Source organism: Balaenoptera acutorostrata, chromosome 3, assembly GCF_949987535.1.
Source record: "Balaenoptera acutorostrata chromosome 3, mBalAcu1.1, whole genome shotgun sequence".
In the NCBI taxonomy this organism is placed as follows: Eukaryota; Metazoa; Chordata; class Mammalia; order Artiodactyla; family Balaenopteridae; genus Balaenoptera; species Balaenoptera acutorostrata.
The window spans coordinates 76,606,426-76,627,258 of NC_080066.1; the positions used below are offsets into that span (position 1 = coordinate 76,606,426).

Below are 20,833 nucleotides of genomic sequence, written 5' to 3' on the forward strand. Positions count from 1 at the left end.
ATGACCACGTGTCTCGTTTGCTTTATCCCACATTATACTCACAGCAGCCTCAGAATAATAGTACAATGCCACCAATCAATGGAATTTCTGAAAATAGTTTGAAAAAATCTTTTCATATGTTCTCACCATTCTCCCCTACTTTTTTTAGGACTGCATTTATATTGTTAGAACGTGTAGGCTTTATGTACTAAATAAACTCTCTTTTTTTTTAAAGTATAGTTGATTTACAATGTTGTGTTAATTACTGCTGTACATCAAAGTGATTCATTTATACATTTTTTACATTCTTTTTTTTAATATATTCTTTTCCATTATGGTTTATCATAGGATATTGAATATAGTTCTCTGTGCTATACAGTAGGACCTTGTTGTTTATCCATTCTATATATAAAAGCTTACAGCTGCTAATCTCAACCTCCCACTCCATCCCTCCCCCAACCTCCTCCCCCTTGGCAACCACCACTCTGTTCTCTATGTCTGTGATTCTGTTTCTGTTTCATAGATTGCTTCATTTGTGTCATAGTTTAGATTCCACATATAAGTGATATCATATGGTATTTGTCTTTCTCTTTCTGACTTACTTCACTTAGTATGATAATCTCTAGTTGCATCCATGTTGCTGCAAGTGGCATTATTTTGTTCTTTTTTATGGCTGAGTAGTATTCCATTGGATATATGTACCACATCTTCTTTATCCATTCATCTGTTGGTGGACATTTAGGTTGTTTCCATGTCTTGGCTACTGTGAATAGTGCTGCTATGAATATAGGGATGCATGTATCTTTTTGAATTATAGTTTTGTCTGGATATGTGCCCAGAAGTGGGATTGCTGGCTGATATGGTAATTCTATTTTTAGTTTTCTGAGAAACCTCTCTACTGTTTTCTTTTTTTTAAAAAAATATTTATTTATTTATTTTGGCTACACGGGGTCTTAGTTGTGGCACGTGGGATCTTCGTTGCAGCATGTGGAATCTTTTAGTTGCAGCATGCGGACTCTTAGTTGCGGCATGTGAACTCTTAGCTGCGGCATCCATGTGGGATCTAGTTCCCTGACCAGGGATCGAACTTGGGCCCCCCCACACATTGGGAGCTCAGAGTCTTACCCATTGGATCACCAAGGAAGTCCCTCCCTGCTGTTTTCCACAGTGGCTGCACCAACTTACATTCCCACCAGCAGTGTAGGAGGGTTCCCTTTTTTCCACACCCTCTCCAGCATTTGCTGTTTGCAGATTTTTTAAAGATGGCCTTTCTGACCAACGTGGGTGGTACCTCATTGTAGTTTTGATTTGCGTTTCTCTTATAATTAGCAGTGTTGACCATCTTTTCATGTGCCTATTGGCCATCTGTATTTCTTCTTTGGAGAAATGTTTATTTAGGTCTTCTGCCCATTTTTGGATTGGCTTGTTTGTGTTTTTGTTGTTGAGTTGTATGAGCTGTTTGTATATTTTGGAAATTAGGCCCTTGTTGGTCACATTGTTTGCAAATATTTTCTCCCATTCCGTACGTTGTCTTTTGATTATGTTCATGGTTTCCTTTGCTGTGCAAAAGTTTATAGGTTTGATTAGGTCCCATTTGTTTATTTTTGTTTTTATTACTATTGCCTTGGGAGACTGACCTAAGAAAACATTGGTACAATTTATGTCAGAGAATGTTTTGCCTATGTTCTCTTCTAGGCATAAAGTCTCCCTTTTTAATCCACATTTAACTTTAAATCAGTTTTACTGAGGTAAAATTTACATACAATAAGCATCGATTTTAAGTGCATGTCAGTGAGTCTTCCTGTGTAACCATGATCCCACCCATGATATGGAGTATTTCTTTTTCTTTTCTTTTTTTTATAATTTTTTATTTTTTTAATGTATTTTATTTTATTATTTTTTTTAAAAATTTTATTTATTTTTGGCTGTGTTGGGTCTTTGTTGCAGCGAGCGGGGGCTTCTCTTGTTGTGGAGCACGGGCTCTTGGCACGTGGGCTTCAGTAGTTGCAGCACGCGGGCCCTAGAGCACACAGGCTTCAGTAGTTATGGCGTGTGGGCTGTAGGGTGCGTGGGCTTCAGTAGTTGTGGTGCGCGGGCTCAGTAGTTGTGGCTCGCGGGCTCTAAAGCACAGGCTCAGTAGTTGTGGCGCACGGGCTTAGTTCCTCCGCATCACATGGGATCTTCCCAGACCAGGGATCGAACCCATGTCCCCTGCATTGGCAGGTGGATTCTTAACCACTGTGCCACCAGGGAAGTCCCGATATGGAGTATTTCTATCACACTAAAAAGATCTCTGTGCCTCTTTCCATCCATGGCCCGAGGAAACCACTGATTTGCTTTCTGTCACCATAGATTAGATTTGCCTTTTCTGGAGTTTTATAAAAATTGAATCACACACAGTGTACTCTTTTGTGTCTGACTTCTTTTAGTCAGCATTTTTGAGATTCATCCACATTGATGCAAGTATCCATAATGTATTCCTTTTTATTCCTTTTTGTTTTATTGTATGGTTATACCAAAATTGGTTTACCAATTCAACTGTTGATGGGCAGTTGTGTTATTCCCAGTTTGGGGCAATTTTGAATAAAGCTATTAAGAACATTCTTGTACAAGATTTTTGGGGGGCATATATTTGCATTTTCTTGGGTATATAACTAGGTATAGTATTTATAGATCATCTGGCAAGTGTACAAAGTTAAATTTTATTAGAAACTGCCAAGCTGTTTTCCATAGTGGATGTACCATTTTATACTCTTCACCAACAGTGAATGTATAAGAGTTCCAGTTGTTTTCCACTTTAGCTAACACTTAACGTTGTTAATCTTTTTTAATTTTAGCCAACCTATGGTGTGTAGTAGTGTCTCATTATAGCTTTAGTTTGCGTATCCCCAAAGAGCAGTGATGTTTGAACATCTTTTTTGTGTTTTTATTGGCTTTTGTGAAATGTCTGTTAACATCTTTTGCTAATTTTACTGGTTTTTATTTTTATTGATTTTTGAAAGTTCCTTATATATTCTGAATACAAGCCTGTTTTATATATATATATATATGTGTGTGTGTGTGTGTGTGTATATATATATATATAGTTTTCTCCCAGTTTGTGACATGCTTTTTAATTTTTTTAATAGTCTCTCAAAAAACAGAATTTTAATTTTAATGAAGTCTAATTTTTGCAAGTGTTTTATGGTTGGTGCTTGTATGTGTTCTAGCATAGAAATATTTGCCAACCCCAAGTGGTTCTTATCCGAGGTCACTTTTACTCCTTTACCCTGTGCCCACTCCCCACGCAGGGGACTTCAGCAGTGTCTGGAGATTTTTTTTTTTTTTTAATTTTTATTTATTTATTTATGGCTGTGTTGGGTCTTCGTTTCTGTGCGAGGGCTTTCTCCAGTTGTGGCAAGCGGGGGCCGCTCTTCATCGCGGTGCGCGGGCCTCTCACTATCGCGGCCTCTCTTGTTGTGGAGCACAGGCTCCAGACGCGCAGGCTCAGCAGTTGTGGCTCACGGGCCCAGCCGCTCCGCGGCATGTGGGATCTTCCCAGACCAGGGCTCGAACCCGTGTCCCCTGCATTGGCAGGCAGAGTCTCAACCACTGCGCCACCACGGAAGCCCCTGGAGATATTTTTGATGGTCACAACTGGCAGAGAATTACTCGTATCTAGTGACTAAAGGCCAGGGATGCTGTTAAACATCCTACAATGTATATAATATCCCCCACAGCAAAGAATTATGGAGCCTCAAAGGTCAATAGTGCTTGTGTTGAGAAACCCTGATCTAGAGGTTTTATAGTTTTAACTTTTATGTGAATGTGTATATGTTAATTTCAAGTTATTTTTTTGTGCAAGATGTGAGGTTTGGGTCAAAGTTTATTTTCCTTTCATCTGGATATCTCGTTGTTCAAGCGTAGTGATTCTCTACTGAGAGTGATTTTGCCTCCTACCAGACAAATGGTAATGTCTAGAAATATTTTGGGTTCTCATAACTGAGGAAGGAGTGCTTCTGGCATCTAGTGGGTAGAGCCAAGAATGTTGTTAAATATCCTGCAATGTAAAGGTTGGCCCCCCCAACACAAAGAATTATCTGGTCTAAAACGTCAATAGTGCCAATGTTGAGAAATTGTTTCACGCTATTGGTTGAAAAAGCTATTTTTTCCCCTCATTAAATTGCCTTTTCACCAATGATGTGTGGGTCAATTTCATGACTCTAGTCTGTTTCATTAATCTATACCTCTGTCTTTATGCCAATACCACCATGTCTTGTAGTGGAATACTACAAGAAACCATCTGGTGGAAATCCTACAACTTTGTTCTTTTTTAAAATTGTTTTGGCTTTTATTGGTTCTTTGCATTTCCATGAAACCTTTGGAATCAGCTTGTCAATTTCTAGAAAAAAAACTAAGTGGGACTTTAATTGGGATTGCTTTGAATCTATAGAACTTATATTAAAGTTCTATAGATTCTATAGAACTATAGAAATAATTTTTAATTATGGAAACAAATACCTCTTAAAATGATGTTTAGCTAGAGTGCCTTTTTAAATAAGATCTGACCATCTCTTGCCTATTAATTAAAAAGTTGAGTCATTTACATTCATTGTGATAATTTATGTATATAAACCTGTTTATGATTTCTATTTGTCTTTTTCTAAACTTCTTTCTTTGACTTCTTTTGAGGGGGTTGACTTTTTCCCCCTTCTTTTTTCCCTCTCTATTGATTAGGAATTTATACATTGTTGTTGTTGTTCTTAGTGGTTACTCTTGAATTTTCACAATGAATTTTTTCCTTATTGAATTACCTTGTCACCATTGACCTATGGGTAAATTTCTCAACTCTATTTAGTTCTATTAACCTATACATCTACAGAGACCATAGAGCATTTTGACTTTCATCACATCCCTCCTTATTGATACTATTGTTTTAATGATGTCTCTTTTTTAAACCTACCTACATTATTATTTTATATGAACAATATTTGTCTTCATTTATCTACAAATTTGGACCGTTTTTTGCCTTTCCATCTCTTGTTTTCAAATCTACATTCTGAAATCCTCTTCATTTTTCCTGAAATGTTATATGTTCTCGATGTTCCTTTGGTGAAGGTCTCTTGGTGATGAACAATCTTCTTTTTTGTTTACTTGGAAATATTTTTATTTTGTTCTCATTCTAATACGATAGTTTTGCTCCATACATAGTTCTAAGTTGACTGTTTTATTTCTCAGCGTTTGACGATATAATTCTACTTTTTCTGGCTCACGTATTATTATTGAAAAGTATATTGTTTGTTTAATTGTCATTTCTTTTAGGGAATCTGCCTTTTCTTTCTGACCGCTCTTAATTTTTGGTGTATTACAGTTTCATTACAATGTACTTTATTAGAATAAAATTCTACTTGTTTCATTGTGTGTCTTGTATCTGTAGATTCAAATCCATCATCAGTTCTTGAAAATTCTCAGTCATTTTCAATTATTGCTTCTTTTTTGTTTTCCCAACTCTCTTTCTGGAATTCCCAAACTTCCTAGGTTTCAGTCTGTCTTCCATTTCTGTTTTTTTGGTGTGGTAAAATATATATAACATAAAATTTACCATTTTAACCATTTTTAAGGATAGTTCAATGGCATTAAATACTTGCGCACTGTTGTAAGTGGATTTTCATCATCCATTCCCAAACTTTTCCATCGTCCCAAACTGAGACTCTATATTCATTAAATAATAACTCATCATTCCCTCTTCCCCCCAGTCCCTGACAACCACCATTCAATTTTTTATTTCTATGAATTTAACTTCACTAGGTACTTTATATAAGTGGAGTCATTTCAATATTTGTCCTTTTGTGATTGGCTTATTTTACTTAGCATAATGTCTTCAAGATTCACCCATGTTATAGCATGTGTCAATATCCTTCCCTTTTTAAAAAATAATTTTTAATTATGGTAAAATACACATAACAAAATTTACTGTCTTAACCATTTTTATTATTTTTTTAATAGATTTTATTGATTTATTGATTTTTGGCTGCACTGGGTCTTCATTGCTGCACACCGGCTTTCTCTAGTTGCGGCTAGCGGGGGCTACTCTTTGTTGTGGTGTGCGGGCTTCTCATTGCCATGGCTTTTCTTGTTGCAGACCACGGGTTCTAGGCGTGTGGGCTTCAGTAGTTGTGGCATGTGGGCTTCAGTAGTTGTTGCTCGCAGGCTTTAGAGCACAGGCTCAGTAGTTGTGGTGCACAGGCTTAGTTGTTCCGTGGCATGTGGAATCTTCCTGGACCAGGGATCAAACCTGTGTCCCCTGCATTGGCAGGTGGATTCTTAACCACTGCGCCACCAGGGAAGCCTCTTAACCATTTTTAAATGTGCAGTTCTATAGTATTAAGTATGTTCATATTGTAGTATAGCCAATCTCCAGAACTCTCTTCATCTTGTAAAACTGAGACTGTATACCTGTTTCTGAACTGTTTCTATTCACAACACTTCTGACACCAAATATGTGGGATTTTTCCCCCATGCCAACCAGTTCTCCAGCTCTCCAGACAGTAGGCCTAGGGTTTCCATGCCCCATCCCTACCTGAGTTCAATAATTAGGTAGAATGGCTTACAGAACTCAGGAAAGCACTTTACTTGCTATTTCCAGTTTATTATAAAGAATACAACTTGGGAACAGCCAAATGGAAGAGAGAGATGCGTAGGGCAAGGTATGGGGGAAGAGGCACAGAGCTTCCATGCCCTTTCCAGGTACACTGCCCTCCCAGCACCTCCATGTGTTTACCAACCCAGCTCTCCAAATGCCATTGTTAAGGGGAGTTTTATGGAGATTTCATTTAGTGAGCATGCTTGATTAAATCATTGGCTGCTGGTGATTAGCTATCTATGGGCCTTTTGTCATCTAATTAGCATAAAAAAGACATTCTTATCACTTAGGGGATTCCAAGAATTTTAGGAGCTGTGTGGCAGGAACCAGGGACAAACACGAAATATTTATTTATTATTGTGCCACTCACCATGCTACTTTCTGTCTCTGAATTTGTCTACTGTAGGTACCCCCATATAAGTGGAATCATGTAGTATTTGTCTTTTTGTGACTGGCTTATTTTACTTAGCATAATGTCTTCAAGAGTCATACATGTTCTAGCATGTGGCATAATTTCCTTCCTTTTTAAGGCTGAATATTCCATTGTATGTATATGGACATTTTGTTTATCCATTCATCCATTGATGGACATTTGATTTGCTTCCACCTTTTGGCTGTTGTGAATAATGCTACTGTGAACATGGTTGTACAGGTATCTGTTCAAATCTCTGCTTTTCAAGCCTTAAATGTAGGGCTCTCCTGTTCAGCTCCCTACCTGATCTTAGAACTGGTTGAGGCATTTGCCCTCAAGCCACTTCACCTTCCATGGGTTTTCTTACTGCTCACTGCTCCTGTTTCTCCTCATTCTAGATGTTTGACGTTTATTTATTTATTTATGGTCCTTGGAGATTCTCCTCGCTTTTACTGAGCCCAACAATGCATGAAAATTGTTAGTTGTAATTTATCCAGCATCTAGTGTTGTTTGGATAGGAGTGCTCTTCAAGGTACCTACTTTACCATATTGACAAAAGCAGTATCTGTTTAATTTTAAGCTTCAAACATGTATGAAAACATATTATATTTTCTCTTTCTGGAGCATAGTTATTTTCATCTTTCTTTGTAAATGATGCATGTGTTTTTGGTGTTTTTAACTTTCAAGATACTTTGAGTGTTAAATAACATTCGGGAGTGGGTGATGATGGGGAACAGCCTGAATCTCTTAACCTCCTTTGTTCACTCTAAGCAGTTTTTCAAACATAAGTAAATTACTAATTAAAAATTTTTAATTAAATATATTAAATAATGATCCTTTAGTTAGTTAATATCTACCAGTTGTGAAATACCTTTAATACTATGTAGTGTATCTGAGTATAGGTATAAAACTGTCTTAGATTTTCCCTTGACTTTTTCTCTTGCCATAATTACTGAGCTAAGTGAAACTCACTTAAAAAGCACTGTAACATCTAGCATAGTTTTACCAAGAAAGATGTGCTGATAAATATCTAACCAGAGTAGTCTATATGTCACATAGTTCTTATATATTGCTTTCCTTTGCATGTTCAGATTTTTGTAATGACTTCTATAGGATAGGAATATTAGGGGTGAAAGTTGACTAATATTATAAATGAGGAGCAAAGATATTATGCAGATCCGAGTTTGCAGTTTACTAGGGTTTCTAAGAGCAAACAGAACTTCTCCATATTAACCTATATCTGCCTTAATTGCAAGTAATATCCTGATTAAATATTAAGGTCATTATTGAAAAGCGTAGAATTGAGGGGGGAAATGTGAAAGATAATAGAGAGGATTAAAGAAAGAGAGAAGAGGATATGAAACTATAGATAAAAAGATGTACTGGAGTAATGTTATTGATTTGTAACTTGACACACTTTATAAATATCTGAAGGGAAAGAGGGTGTAAGATATAAAAATATGCTTATTGCTAAAAGCTTTTATGATATGAACTATATTCTAAAAGGTTCAGATTAAGGTTCATTGAGAGAAGAAGAGAAAACACATACATTTGGCCCTCCATATCCGCGGGTTCTACATCAGTGGATATGGAGGGCTGACGGTACTATACCATTTCATATAAGGGATTTGAGCATCCTTGGATTTTGGTATCCATGGGGGATTCCAGAGATGCAAGGGACAACTGTATCTTAGAAGATAATGTAGTATGTATGGTTTTATAACTCCCCTACCCGCTCCAAAACTGCTGTGCTTCTTTGAGTTGTTTACATGTTATCACATGCTTGGGTGAAACTGTGAATTTTTCTTCCTCATTACATTTCCTGGTAAGTCATTAATATTTTGAGAACATTTTGGAGAGAAGAAAATACTAAATACTCCATCATTTGAAGTAGTTATAAAATTTCTCATTTATTTTTTAGATTGAAGGTTAGAATGACCTGTAAGATAACTACTTCATTAACTCATTGTGCTTGGGGATCTTTTTAGGGTATTAAACTTACTTATTTCTAATCATTCATGTAACTGCTTTTATTCCCATAAAGTGTGTTAAAATTTTCACGTGGCTTTATTTCTTTGACAGTCTCTTAAATAGCAGAGAAAATATGATGTGCCTTCTCTAACTTTAAATTTTAATACAGTTGCTAATTTTAGTATTATTAAACATCAATGTTTTAAGAAATTAGGTTAAAAAGAATTGTTACGAAAAATAAGAGTTTAAATCAAGTAAGGAATATACAGTATGCCTGGATTGTTAGAACTTCGGTTAATGAAATGAGGCTCATATTTGAAATGAATAATTATTTAGTCACATGTAACTAAGTTATTTTTGTTGCATTATTAGAGAAGTACAAAAAAATGAATTTCTCTTAATTTTTATTTTTTAGCAAATTTTAAAAGCTTGTATTGAACAAGTGAAAAAGTATCCAGAATTCTATACTCTCCATGAGGTCACCAGCTTAATGGGATTCTTCCCATTCAGAATAGAGATGGGATTAAAGTTAGAAAAAACTCTTCTCGCATTGGTAAGGTTTACCATAAGAAAATAAAAATAAACTTATTTTTGTCTGAAACATCATCTGTATTTCACACAGAAGCATAATTTAGATATATTTCAGTATTTATGTTTAAATTTTGAGCAGTAACGAGATATAATTTTTAAAATATGCAATACAAATGTGTCCCCTTTTATTGTATGACTAGCATTACTTGATGTTTTTAAAAATATCACTACCGGGACTTCCCTGGTGGTCCAGTGGTTAAGACTCTGCACTCCCAGTGCAGGGGGCCTGGGTTCAATCCCTGGTCAGGGAACCAAATCCCACATGCCGCAACGAAGATCCCGCATGCCATCAGCTAAGACCCAGTGCAGCCAAATAAATAAATAAATAAATAAATATTTAAAGAAAAAGTTAAAAAAAAAATCACTACAACTTTATTTCTTGATTTTCTTTTCTTAGTTTCCATCTCTTTTATGTTTCTGAATACAAGCAGAAAACCCCTTTTCTTTTAAGGGGATTTTACTCAAAATCATATTGGAAGTATGTGTGTGTAAAGAAGATATTTTAGAGTTTCTCTTATAACCTGCTATGACTTGTACTTCATAAAATGAGAGGTTAGAATTTAAAATGACAGGGAAAATTTCACGGCACCCTTATCTTGGACCCTTTTTTTAAAAAAAACCTGTATGGGGGACTTCCCTGGTGGTACAATGGTTAAGAATCCGCCTTCCAATGCAGGGGACGCAGGTTTGATCCCTGGTTGGGAAACTAAGATCCCACATGCCGCAGGGCACCTAAGCCCACATGCCACAACTACAGAGCCCACACACCCCAACTATAGAGCCCACGTGCTCTGTAGCCCGTGCGCCACAACTAGAGAGCCTGCGCACCACAACGAAAGATCCCGCGTGACCCAGCTAAGACCCAATGCAACCAAAAATAAATAAATAAATAAAATCTTTAAAAAAAAAACAAACTATATGGTGGTTGTCTAGTAAAAACATTAAGGTCTTGCCTTAAGACGGCTCTAAATTTGATATTTGCATTTAGTACAATGAAGAATTTTAAGTTATAAGTTTCATATGATGAAAAGATACTTCAGGAAAAAAATACATCAAGATTTCTGCAATAAAACATTCATTGTTTTTCTTATTTAGGGCAGTGTAAAATATGTGAAAACAGTATTTCCCTCAATGCCTGCAAAGTTGCAGCTGTCAAAAGATAACATACCTACCACTGAAACACCAGAACAAACAGCTGCAGCTATGCATTATGTAAGTAGTAAAGTGGTTTTGGATCTTCCCAAGCAATCTTCTGTACCTCATAAAGTACATGTAACCTGGTTGTTCTAAAGTACCCTTCCTGAATTTCTCCCTTCTTTTCATTATTTAATCAAAGAAGTTTCCAATAAGTGTAATCAATAACAAGTTTTATGTTGTTTTTCAGGACATTAGTAAAGACCCAAATGCAGAGAAGCTTGTTGCAAGATACCACCCTCAGATAGCTCTAACTAGTCAAGCATTATTTACCTTATTAAATAATCATGGACCAAGCTACAAGGAACAGTGGGAAATTCCAGTGTGTATTCAAGTAATACCTGTCGCAGGTTTGTGATTTGCCATGTCAAGTAACACTCTCAAAAGAGGAGTTGAGGGCTTCCCTGGTGGCGCAGTGGTTGAGAATCTGCCTGCTAATGCAGGGGACACGGGTTCGAGCCCTGGTCTGGGAAGATCCCACATGCCGCGGAGCAGCTGGGCCCGTGAGCCACAACTACTGAGCCTGCGCGTCTGGAGCCTGTGCCCCGCAACGGGAGGGGCCGCGATAGCGAAAGGCCCGCGCACTGCGATGAAGAGCGGTCCCCGCACCGCGATGAAGAGTGGCCCCCGCTTGCAGCAACTAGAGAAAGCCCTCGCACGAACCGGAGACCCAACACAGCCAAAAATAAATAAATTAAAAAAAAAAAAAAGAGGAGTTGAAACAGTTCTATTTCAGCTGTCTAATTATAGGTGGTCATTTGTCAAATACAAAAAGCTAAGTTTTGATTTAAGGAGGATGTAAATTTGACAATTACATTCAGTAGAAGAACTTTTTAATATATAGTGCTAAGTATACAATTGACATCCATAAATGAGTTATTAGATTTACAGGACCTGTATGCATGCTGGGTGTGTGAGAAGTAGAGAAAAAATTATAGTTTAGGGTGGCCAAAGATACATGAAATGGTGAGGTTCTTCTGTCTTTCACTGAAATAAAAGGAATGTAATACTTTATTAGACAGCCTCAAATGGGTTAGTTTCCAGGGTTTATTTACTTACCTATAATTGGAATTCAGATTTAAATAAGTCTATACTTATAAATATAAGATAGTCTCTCTCTTAATGGTAAAATTAATATTTACGCATAAATTCTGTACAAAATATTATTCCCCTTCTATTTTTGTTCATATTTAATAATTTTCTCATATCTTTTAGAATTAATATTCTTGTATGTAATAACATAATTGGAGTAAATGAAGGACTATGTCTAAAAACAAAACTACAAATTAGAGTTAAATGTAATATATTCTCTGTGATAAACATTTTATCACTTTTTGAAAGTATAACCCAAGAGGAACCGAGTAATAATGACAGTAAAAGTATAACAATAAAAAACAGAAAATCTTTTTTTAAATTGTTAGAAAAAGAACATATTTTTCTTGCCAGTAAGAGTCTCTTGCCCTTAGATCTCTAAGGGACTTTAAAAATCTTTTCATTCAAGGCACACATATGGGACATGTGCTTCCAGTTTCCTATCCTGTGTCTCTTTGTTTAGTAATTCTTCTGTTATACATCCTCGTTTTTGTTTTTTTTTTTAATATGACTACTAGTAACTAATCACTCCCATTCTTTTTCTGTTTTAAGGTTCAAAACCAGTTAAAGTAATTTATATTAATTCACCACTTCCCCAAAAGAAAATGACAATGAGAGAGAGAAATCAAATCTTCCATGAAGTTCCCTTAAAATTCATGATGTCCAAAAACACAACTGTTCCAGTCTCTGCAGTATTTATGGACAAACCAGAAGATTATATATCTGAAATGGATGTATGTAATGCTTTCTTTTCTTTTCCTTAAGAGAATGTACTTGTTTATCCTTTTGAAGAATAACATTTTATTTCAAGTCTCTAAATCTGGTAGTTAAAAATACAGACTTTAGATTGAAACTTAAAATTGAACCCCACATGGATCTAGACTTTAGACAACTAATTTAACCTCCTTCAGCCTCAGTTTTCTTCTTTTATAAAAGAAAGATAATACCTACTTCATAAAATTACTGTCAGGATTAAGTTTGATATTTATACATAAGAGGCTGAGCACAGTCTTTAGTAAGTATGTACTAAAAATTCAGTCAATAATGGTGATCATAGTGGTGATGGTTTTATTTAATTAGTCTCATTCGTATTCAAGAGTTTTTAAGTATGAAAAGGAACAGATGAGTTTGACTGGGGCAGAAAGAATTTGCCAGATTGTTAATCCTTTTTAGTGTATGCTTATTATCTGCGTGACCATAGGCAAACTACATAATCTCTCTGTGTCTAGTTTGCTCTGCCTGTAAGATGGGTATCATGATAACCTAACTCATAGAATTATTGGGGATTAAATGAGTTAATACACCTAAAGCATTTAGAACCATGCTTGGTACTCCATAAATACTAGCTTTTATTATTTTGTGTATTTTGAAATATTTTTCCTTGATCATTAGAGCAAGACATTCTGTTTATACAAAACTTTATTCATCCATTCCACAAATATTTATTGAGCAGATACAGTTCCATGCACTGAGGATACAGCAGTAAATAAAAATGAAGTCTCTTTTCTTTCAGAACTTACATTAGTGTCAGAGGGCACAGATAATTAAAACAGTATCAAAAAATCACGTATTGATAAATGCTCTGCTGAAAAATGGAGTAGGTTAAGGGGAAAGAGATGGGAATGGGATTCATGATCAGGAAGGCTTTTCCAAGGACAGGAAATTTGAACAGGGACTTGAATAAAGTGAGAGCAAGCAAAATTAGAAAATAAAATAGAAAAATTTTTTCTTGTTTACATATAAGAGCTCATACTATTTTAAGAATATTGGCCTTTTGTCTTTCATATTGGTTTATGTTTTTTTTGGTTTGCCATTTGCCTTTCAATATTTTTATGATGTGTATGTCATAAAGCACTTCCAACTTAAGTTTTTTGGAGGTATTTTTGCTTTTTTGTTTTGTTTACATTTTTAAATCTACCTAAAATTTATATTGGTGTGATGTGAATGTCAGTAAGTAACAAGTGCTATGAAGAAACATGAAGTAGGTTAAGAGGGATGAAAAGTGACGGAGTAACTTCTTTCAGTAATGGCAGACCAAGTAATTCGGGCCTTCCATTACCGATGACAACTAAAAAAAGCTGGACATATTATATAAGTTTATTTCTTAGAATCATCAAAGACCTAACAAGATAGGGAGGACTTACAGGACTGAGATACTAAAGAAGACCAGAATCCAGGTTGGTAAGCCTGTCACTTAGGGTAGTTTTTGCCCTGAATGGTATTTGCCAGTTCTGAAGAGGCAACAGAAAATGTGCTTTTGGTAGCATCACAGGACTAGGGGGACAAAAGTCAGAGTTCAGTTTTCCACCATGAGCTTGGACCCTGCAGAGCTATACCCCAGGAGTAAGAGTGAACAAGAAATAAATCTGCTTTCTTGTAGATTGTATTCTGGGTTTTCAGGCCTTGAACTTGGATTCAGATGCTTTGGGATTGCTAGTGTCTCTAGATACCTAGCAAAAGCAAGTGAAAATAATTCTTAGAGGAACAGAATGTCATTTTGAGCCTCAAATTATTTCTACAAGTAAGTTTTTAAATATAGCATCTGGAAAACATGTAAAGATAACTAGACACTGGAGGAGTAAATAAAAATGAAGTTTCTTTTCATGTACTGGATACTCTGAGCAACAACCATCACAAACAATGACCAAAGAAATAGACTCACAGAAATGGATCCTAGAATTATCAGTCACAAACTGTGAGCCAACTCTGTTTAATTATACAGCATGCAAGAAAATTAAAGCCATGCTTTAATTGGAAGGAATATGCCTTGCAATGCAGGGGACGCAGGTTCGATCCGTGGTCGGGGAACTAAGATCCCACATGCCGCGGGACAACTAAGTCCATGCCGCAACTACTGAGCTCGTGTGCCTCAACCAGAGAGCCCGCGTGCTGCAAACTAGAGCTCACACGCTCTGGAGCCCGTGCACCACAACTACAGAGCCCACACGCCCTGGATCCTGCATGCTACAGCTAGAGAGAGAAAACCTGCATGCCACAACTAGAGAGAAGCCCACACGCCGCAACTAGAGAGAAGCCCATGTGCTGCAATGAAGACCCGACGCGGCCAAATAAATAAATATTTATTTATTTAAAAAAAAGTACAGTTAAGAATTCTGTAAAGGGGATTATTAGCACATTAGATAAAACTGATAAGAGAATTAATAAACTGAAAGATGGGTCTGAAATGACTATAATGAAACAGGCAACAAAAAGAAAATACGGAGAATAGGGCGAGAGGTATAGAGAATGTAGTGAGGATGTCTAACATTTGTGTACTTGCACCCAAAAGGGAGGTGTAAAAGAGGTAATGGGACCAAACCATACTTGGAGACAAAGAAAAAACTCTTAAAAGCCACCAGAGAAACAAAAGGCACATTAGCTATAAAGGACTGAGAGTTAGACTGGCAAGTAACTTCTCAACAACAACGATGGAAGCCAGAAGACATTGGGACAATATATTCTCCTGAGAGAAAGTAACCCTCTTACTAAAATTCTCTAACCAGTGAAATATCCTTAAATAATAAAAAATTAAGAAAAGATATTTTCAGATAAAAACTGAGTTTGCTACTAGCAGACCTCCTCTAATGGATGTTCTTCAGGCACAAGGAAAATTAATCCCAGATGGAAAGAGGATGGTGAAAGATGCAAGAATGAATAAAGAATAACAAAAGTGAAAATAATGTGGATGGGCTCTAATTTGTAGGTGAGTGCAGGGGCACTCGGGAACTTAAATAGTTCTGAGATGACCTGGGTCCTAAGAACTCTAGAAACTAACCAGCCGAAGTTCCTTCCAAGACAAAAGCCTTGGCTCAGGAAAATTCACCAGTGGTAAAGTTCATATTGAGCAGAACAAGGACATTAAAGGTAAAGGAAAAATAAGTTTTCAGATAATTGTGGGAGAGGGAAATAGAGAAAGCAGATATCAGAATGTACTAAAGATTTTATATGCACACACAAACACATACAAACCTACATGCATACATACATCCATCATGGTAACAGTGAAGCATGAGCTTAGAGCCATGAAGCTAAGAAAGCTATCCTGGCACACTCTCACACAGGATTGTCCTCCTGCGGAAGCAGGTGCGTCCATCTCAATTAAACATGAGAAACAGAAGAGGAGTGTTGATGGAAATTCTTCCAAAGTTATTAGAGGAAGAAAAGATAATTGCTATAACATTTCTACAGTCAAATGAAGAAAGATGTACCCACAGAACAGATGAAAACTAATGTGTTCATCCTTTGCCCTAGAAATCTCACTTCTAGAAATGTAGCTCAGAAGTACACTAGGAAAAGAATAAAATATTTGTGCAGGGTATTCACTGCAACTATAGGTATTCATTAGAAACAGTCGTCATGTCCCTTCATAGGGTATTTATTAAATAAACTGTACATCTTCAATAGCATACTATGCAGCTATTACAGGCATACCTTGTTTTATTGCACATTGCTTTATTGCACTTCAAAGATGCTGCGTTTTTTACAAATGGAAGGCTTGTGGTAACCCTGCATCAAGCAAGTCTGTCATTGCCCTTTTTCCAACAGCATTTGCTCACTTCATGTCACTGTGTCACATTTTGGTAATTCTTGCAGTATTTCAAACTTAATCATATTTGTTATGGTGATCTGTGATCATTGATTTTTGATGTTACTATTACAAACTTGCTGAAGGCTCAGATGATGGTTAGCGCTTTTTAGCAGTAAAGTATTTTTCTTAAGACATGTACATTTTTAAAGACGTAATGCTATTGCACACTTAATAGACTATAGGTGTAAACATATCTTTATATGTACTGGGAAAAAAATTTGTGTGACTCACTTTTTTGTAGTATTTGCTTTATTGTCATGGTTTGGAACCAAACACACAGTGTCTCCAAGGTATTCCTATAAAAAGAATCAGAAAGCTCTAGGTATGCAGCTGTAGTGTGATATCCAAGATATATTGTTTAAGTGAAAATGGTCACTCAGAGAATTAAGTGACTATACATCCTTAAAGATTTATATCCTAAGTTCAAAAAGAATTGCCAAAAATCTTAAACTTCATTTAGTAATCATATTATTAGTAATGATATTGCTGTTGTTATTTTGAACACATTAGATAATATGATAAAGCAAATAAGTACTTATATTAGAAACCAAGAATTTTAGCATAAGAAATACAAATGCCAATCAAAGGACTTAAGTAAAAACCTTATAATAATATTGGAATCATATAAAAAAGATGCCAGTGCCAACTTGAAGCGTTTTCCATTGGCCAGAGTGTGTCAGTTTGACCATGACAAAGAATAACTGCAGTGGATGGAAACATATGAAATAGTTAAAATCCATGAATTCATAATAATATCTTTTTAAAAAAGTATTAGTCACCTTTGGAGGGTGCTAGTGTATCAAGTCATTATTCTGAAAACTGATTTTTGAAAATTCAAGTATTTGTCTTACTTTTCCATTACAAACTGTTTCAGGAAATGATGAAATATGACTGTTACCATTTTGCAGTTCCTAATGAAATAGTGAATCTAGGCAGTGATCATCATCAATGACTGCTAAAAGCATTAGAAGATTAATAAGGAATTTTAATGGCTAGATTAGTTTGTTGACCCTTGATGAATCAACAGAACAGTTGTAATATCGCAAGAAGAAAGATAACCAGACATTAGCCTCCTGATTGAAGTGGGAAGTACACAGTACTACATGTAACATGTTCAGATTTTTAAAAATGTGCCTGAATCTGATCAAGCTACTAGATCATTTTAATAGGAAATGTAGGGGAAGAGTGTGTTAAATGATAATCATGGGGATGCAAAATCCAGAATATGGAAAATTTTATAGGATAACTGATCTAGTTTCTTCTACAAATACCTGGTGGATATGGGAGTTGGCAGAGTATGGGGGAGAGGCATTTGACAAATAAATTTGAGAGACATCAGCCAAATGCAGTGTAGGAACCTTGGTTGGATCCTGATTCCAATAAACAATTGTAAAAAGAAATTTATCAGACTAGGAAATTTTAACACTGATTAGATATTTCCAGCCATTAAGGAAGTGTTAATATATTGATATAATTAATATGTTTTACAGAAGAATCCTTTTATAACCACATACTAAAATATTTACAGATAAACTGCTGTTTTTACTTTATCCAAATTTGTTCTGTCAGAGGTTGAGAACATTGTTTTTCAATTCATTAATTTTGGTTTTATATTTATGAAATTTCTTCATTTTATTATTGTGATTATATTATTCTTTTCCTATTTCTTGAAAAGGCTATGAATGATGCTTCAGATTTTTAATGTCCAGTGTTCTCATTTTTATTGCTTTTTAAGTATTCTGTAATTATCATTTTAATTTCTTCTTTTATCCAATAATTTGGAGAGTTTTTAAATTTCCAAGTTCTTGGGTTTATTATTGTTTGTTTACTTTTTTCTTAATGATTTCTAATTTTATTTTCTTCTAAACAGAGAGTCAGACCTTAACAGATTCTGCTTTATACTATATTGATGTTTTCTTTGTGTGTTAATTTATAGTCCATCTTTGGAAATGCCCCTTCGATCCTTGGGAGGGAAAAGGTATATCTTTGCAGTCTATATGTATGTTTTCAGTCATTCATGTATCTTTGTTTCAGTCATTAAATATTACTCATACTTTCTACATCCCTATCTTTACTAAGAGACAGTGTATCAATGACCAAGTACAGTTGTGTTTCTGTCAAATTTTCCTTTTATTTTTCAGTTTTGACAATTTTGATGTTGTTATTTGACATGTCACAGTTCATTATCTATTCATCATGGATTGCATCTTTTTCAACATAGGATTCCTGTTTCTATCTAATGCTTTTTGCATTGACTTCTCTCTAACACTTAATATTGCTAGTCTTTCTTTCTTTATTTCTTGATATCATGTCCCATTGTTTTGTTTTGAACCTTTTTGTGTAAGAATGCCTCATGTAAACAGCATATAGTTTAATTTTATTTTTTGACTAAATGTGGTAGTCTTTTTATTTTAGTAAGTGCTACCATTTGCTGAGAAACTACTTACTATGTACAAGGACTATGCCAAGAAACTTTCTATATATAATTTCTCATTTAATCCTTAGAACAAACCCAAGAGGATGACCCTATTATCCCTATTTCAGAGATGAGGAAATTGAGTTTCAGAGAGGTAAAGTAATTTACACAGGTAGATCTTTCTTACTCACTACCTGAGGCTGTCAGAATATTTTTCTCTCAAATCCTAAACTGTAATCCAATTCCATGGTATTTATCTAAAGTGCTCTGCCAGACTGAGGAGAGATGTTGCTACCTGGGGAGAAGATAATTTATTCCTGAATAAATTAGAACTGTCTGTAGTTCTTCCATTACCCAAACAGTACATGAAAAACTGTAACCTCAGTGGCTTCATGTCCCAGAATACAATAAAACCACTTCCTATCCATTTCTCCTCGTATTACTGAGAGTTGTTTTCCCTGAGTAGATGTATAAAGAAAGTCACTGATTGATGTGAGAGGCTGTTGACACTTCCCCATTTGCATTAGAGAGCAGCTTCCTTACCGTGGCAAAGACGCTTTCCTCCTGGTCAGCTAAGTCTCTGCAAGAGTGTATAAGTGGGTATGAGTGAAGATCTTCTGCCTTCCTATTTGGCCTTACATTTCTTCTTTGTGGTCCTGTCTGTTTTTGATTAGTGGAAATACCTCTTGAGATGTGGTAGTTCACAAGTATTCCCCATTTCCTGTGGTATTGCAACTTGGCAAATTTTTCTGTGTTTCATCAACATTTCAATGGGAAGGTAAGGTTAAATAAATTAGTTGCTAGTAGTTTGTCAAAGCAAGAACCTTTCAAAGCCGTTAGACTTTTCTTTCTGCTTTTAAAGAGTATGAACTATGTTTGTGATGGGACATTGATGGGTGAGGGGTGGCCTGGAATTTTTGCTAATAGTTTGCCAATATATTTTCTTAAGATGTCTTATGAAGTTAATGAGTGCCGAAAAATTGAGACCCATGAAAATTTGGATCTGGATTTTGATGATGACGTCACGGAACTTGAAACTTTTGGAGTAACCACCACCAAACCATCAAAGTCACCGAGTCCAGCAAGTACTTCCATAGTACCCAACATGACAGATATGCCCCCAGCCCCCAGCATAGCAATCGCATCTGAGGCACCAACTGCACCAGACATTACTGCTCATTCTAGAAGTTTATCTCAGATTCTGATGGAACAGCTGCAGAAGGAGAAACAGCTGGTGACTGGTATGGACACTGGCCCTGAAGAGTGCAAAAATAAAGACGATCAGGGATTTATCCCCTGTGGTGAAAATGTATCAAATTCTGAGAAGTCTTTGGTACAAGATAGTGACTTGAAAACATCTGATGCCTTACAATTAGAAAGTTCTTCAGAAATTGAAACCTCTAATAAAAATGATATGGCTTCTGATATGGAGTGTGTTGATGAAAGAGTGAATGTTCCAGAGAACACAGACAGTAATTCAAAGGAAAAGACTGTTACATCAGAAGCAGCTAAAACTGAAGATGTAATACTTTGCCATAGTGATACAGATGAAGACTGTTTAATCATTGATACAGAGTGTCAGAATAATAGTAATGGAAAGACAACTGATATGGGTTCTAATTTAAGTTCTAAACCAGCTAGCCTAGATTCTTCCTCAGGACAGGCTTCTGTAGGAAACCAGACTAATACTACCTGTAGTCCTGAAGAGTCATGTGTTTTAAAAAAACCTATCAAACGAGTATATAAAAAATTTGATCCAGTTGGAGAAATTTTAAAAATGCAGGATGAACTCTTAAAACCAATTTCCAGAAAAATACCTGAAATGCCGTTGATGAATTCAGAAAATTCTAAACAACCTCCTAGTTCTGAGCAAGCCTCTGCTACTTCAGATGCCTCTAGTTGGCCAAAATCTATATGGCCTTCTGCGTTTCAGAAGCCAAAAGGACGTACGTAAATATTTACAAAGAA

The 20,833-nt window shown here is 35.8% G+C and overlaps 1 protein-coding gene across 15 annotated transcripts in view; it reads left to right on the forward strand.

Moving 5' to 3' along the window:
* The window catches only part of ICE2 (interactor of little elongation complex ELL subunit 2), a 93,042-nt gene that overhangs the window by 15,154 nt on the left and 57,055 nt on the right, over positions 1-20,833 (forward strand). For 13 of the 15 annotated variants that reach the window (XR_009007554.1, XR_009007553.1, XR_009007550.1 and 10 more), the window contains 6 exons: positions 9,400-9,537; positions 10,671-10,787; positions 10,960-11,119; positions 12,414-12,595; positions 18,386-18,427; positions 19,815-20,811. Coding sequence is in view for 1 of the 15 variants with exons in the window: in XM_057543364.1 (XP_057399347.1) it covers positions 9,400-9,537; positions 10,671-10,787; positions 10,960-11,119; positions 12,414-12,595; positions 18,386-18,427; positions 19,815-20,811 (1,636 nt within the window). In the remaining 14 variants the exon portion in view is untranslated. The remainder of the gene's footprint in view (positions 1-9,399; positions 9,538-10,670; positions 10,788-10,959; positions 11,120-12,413; positions 12,596-18,385; positions 18,428-19,814; positions 20,812-20,833) is intronic. The other 2 variants (XR_009007560.1, XR_009007561.1) reach the window with 2 other exon arrangements.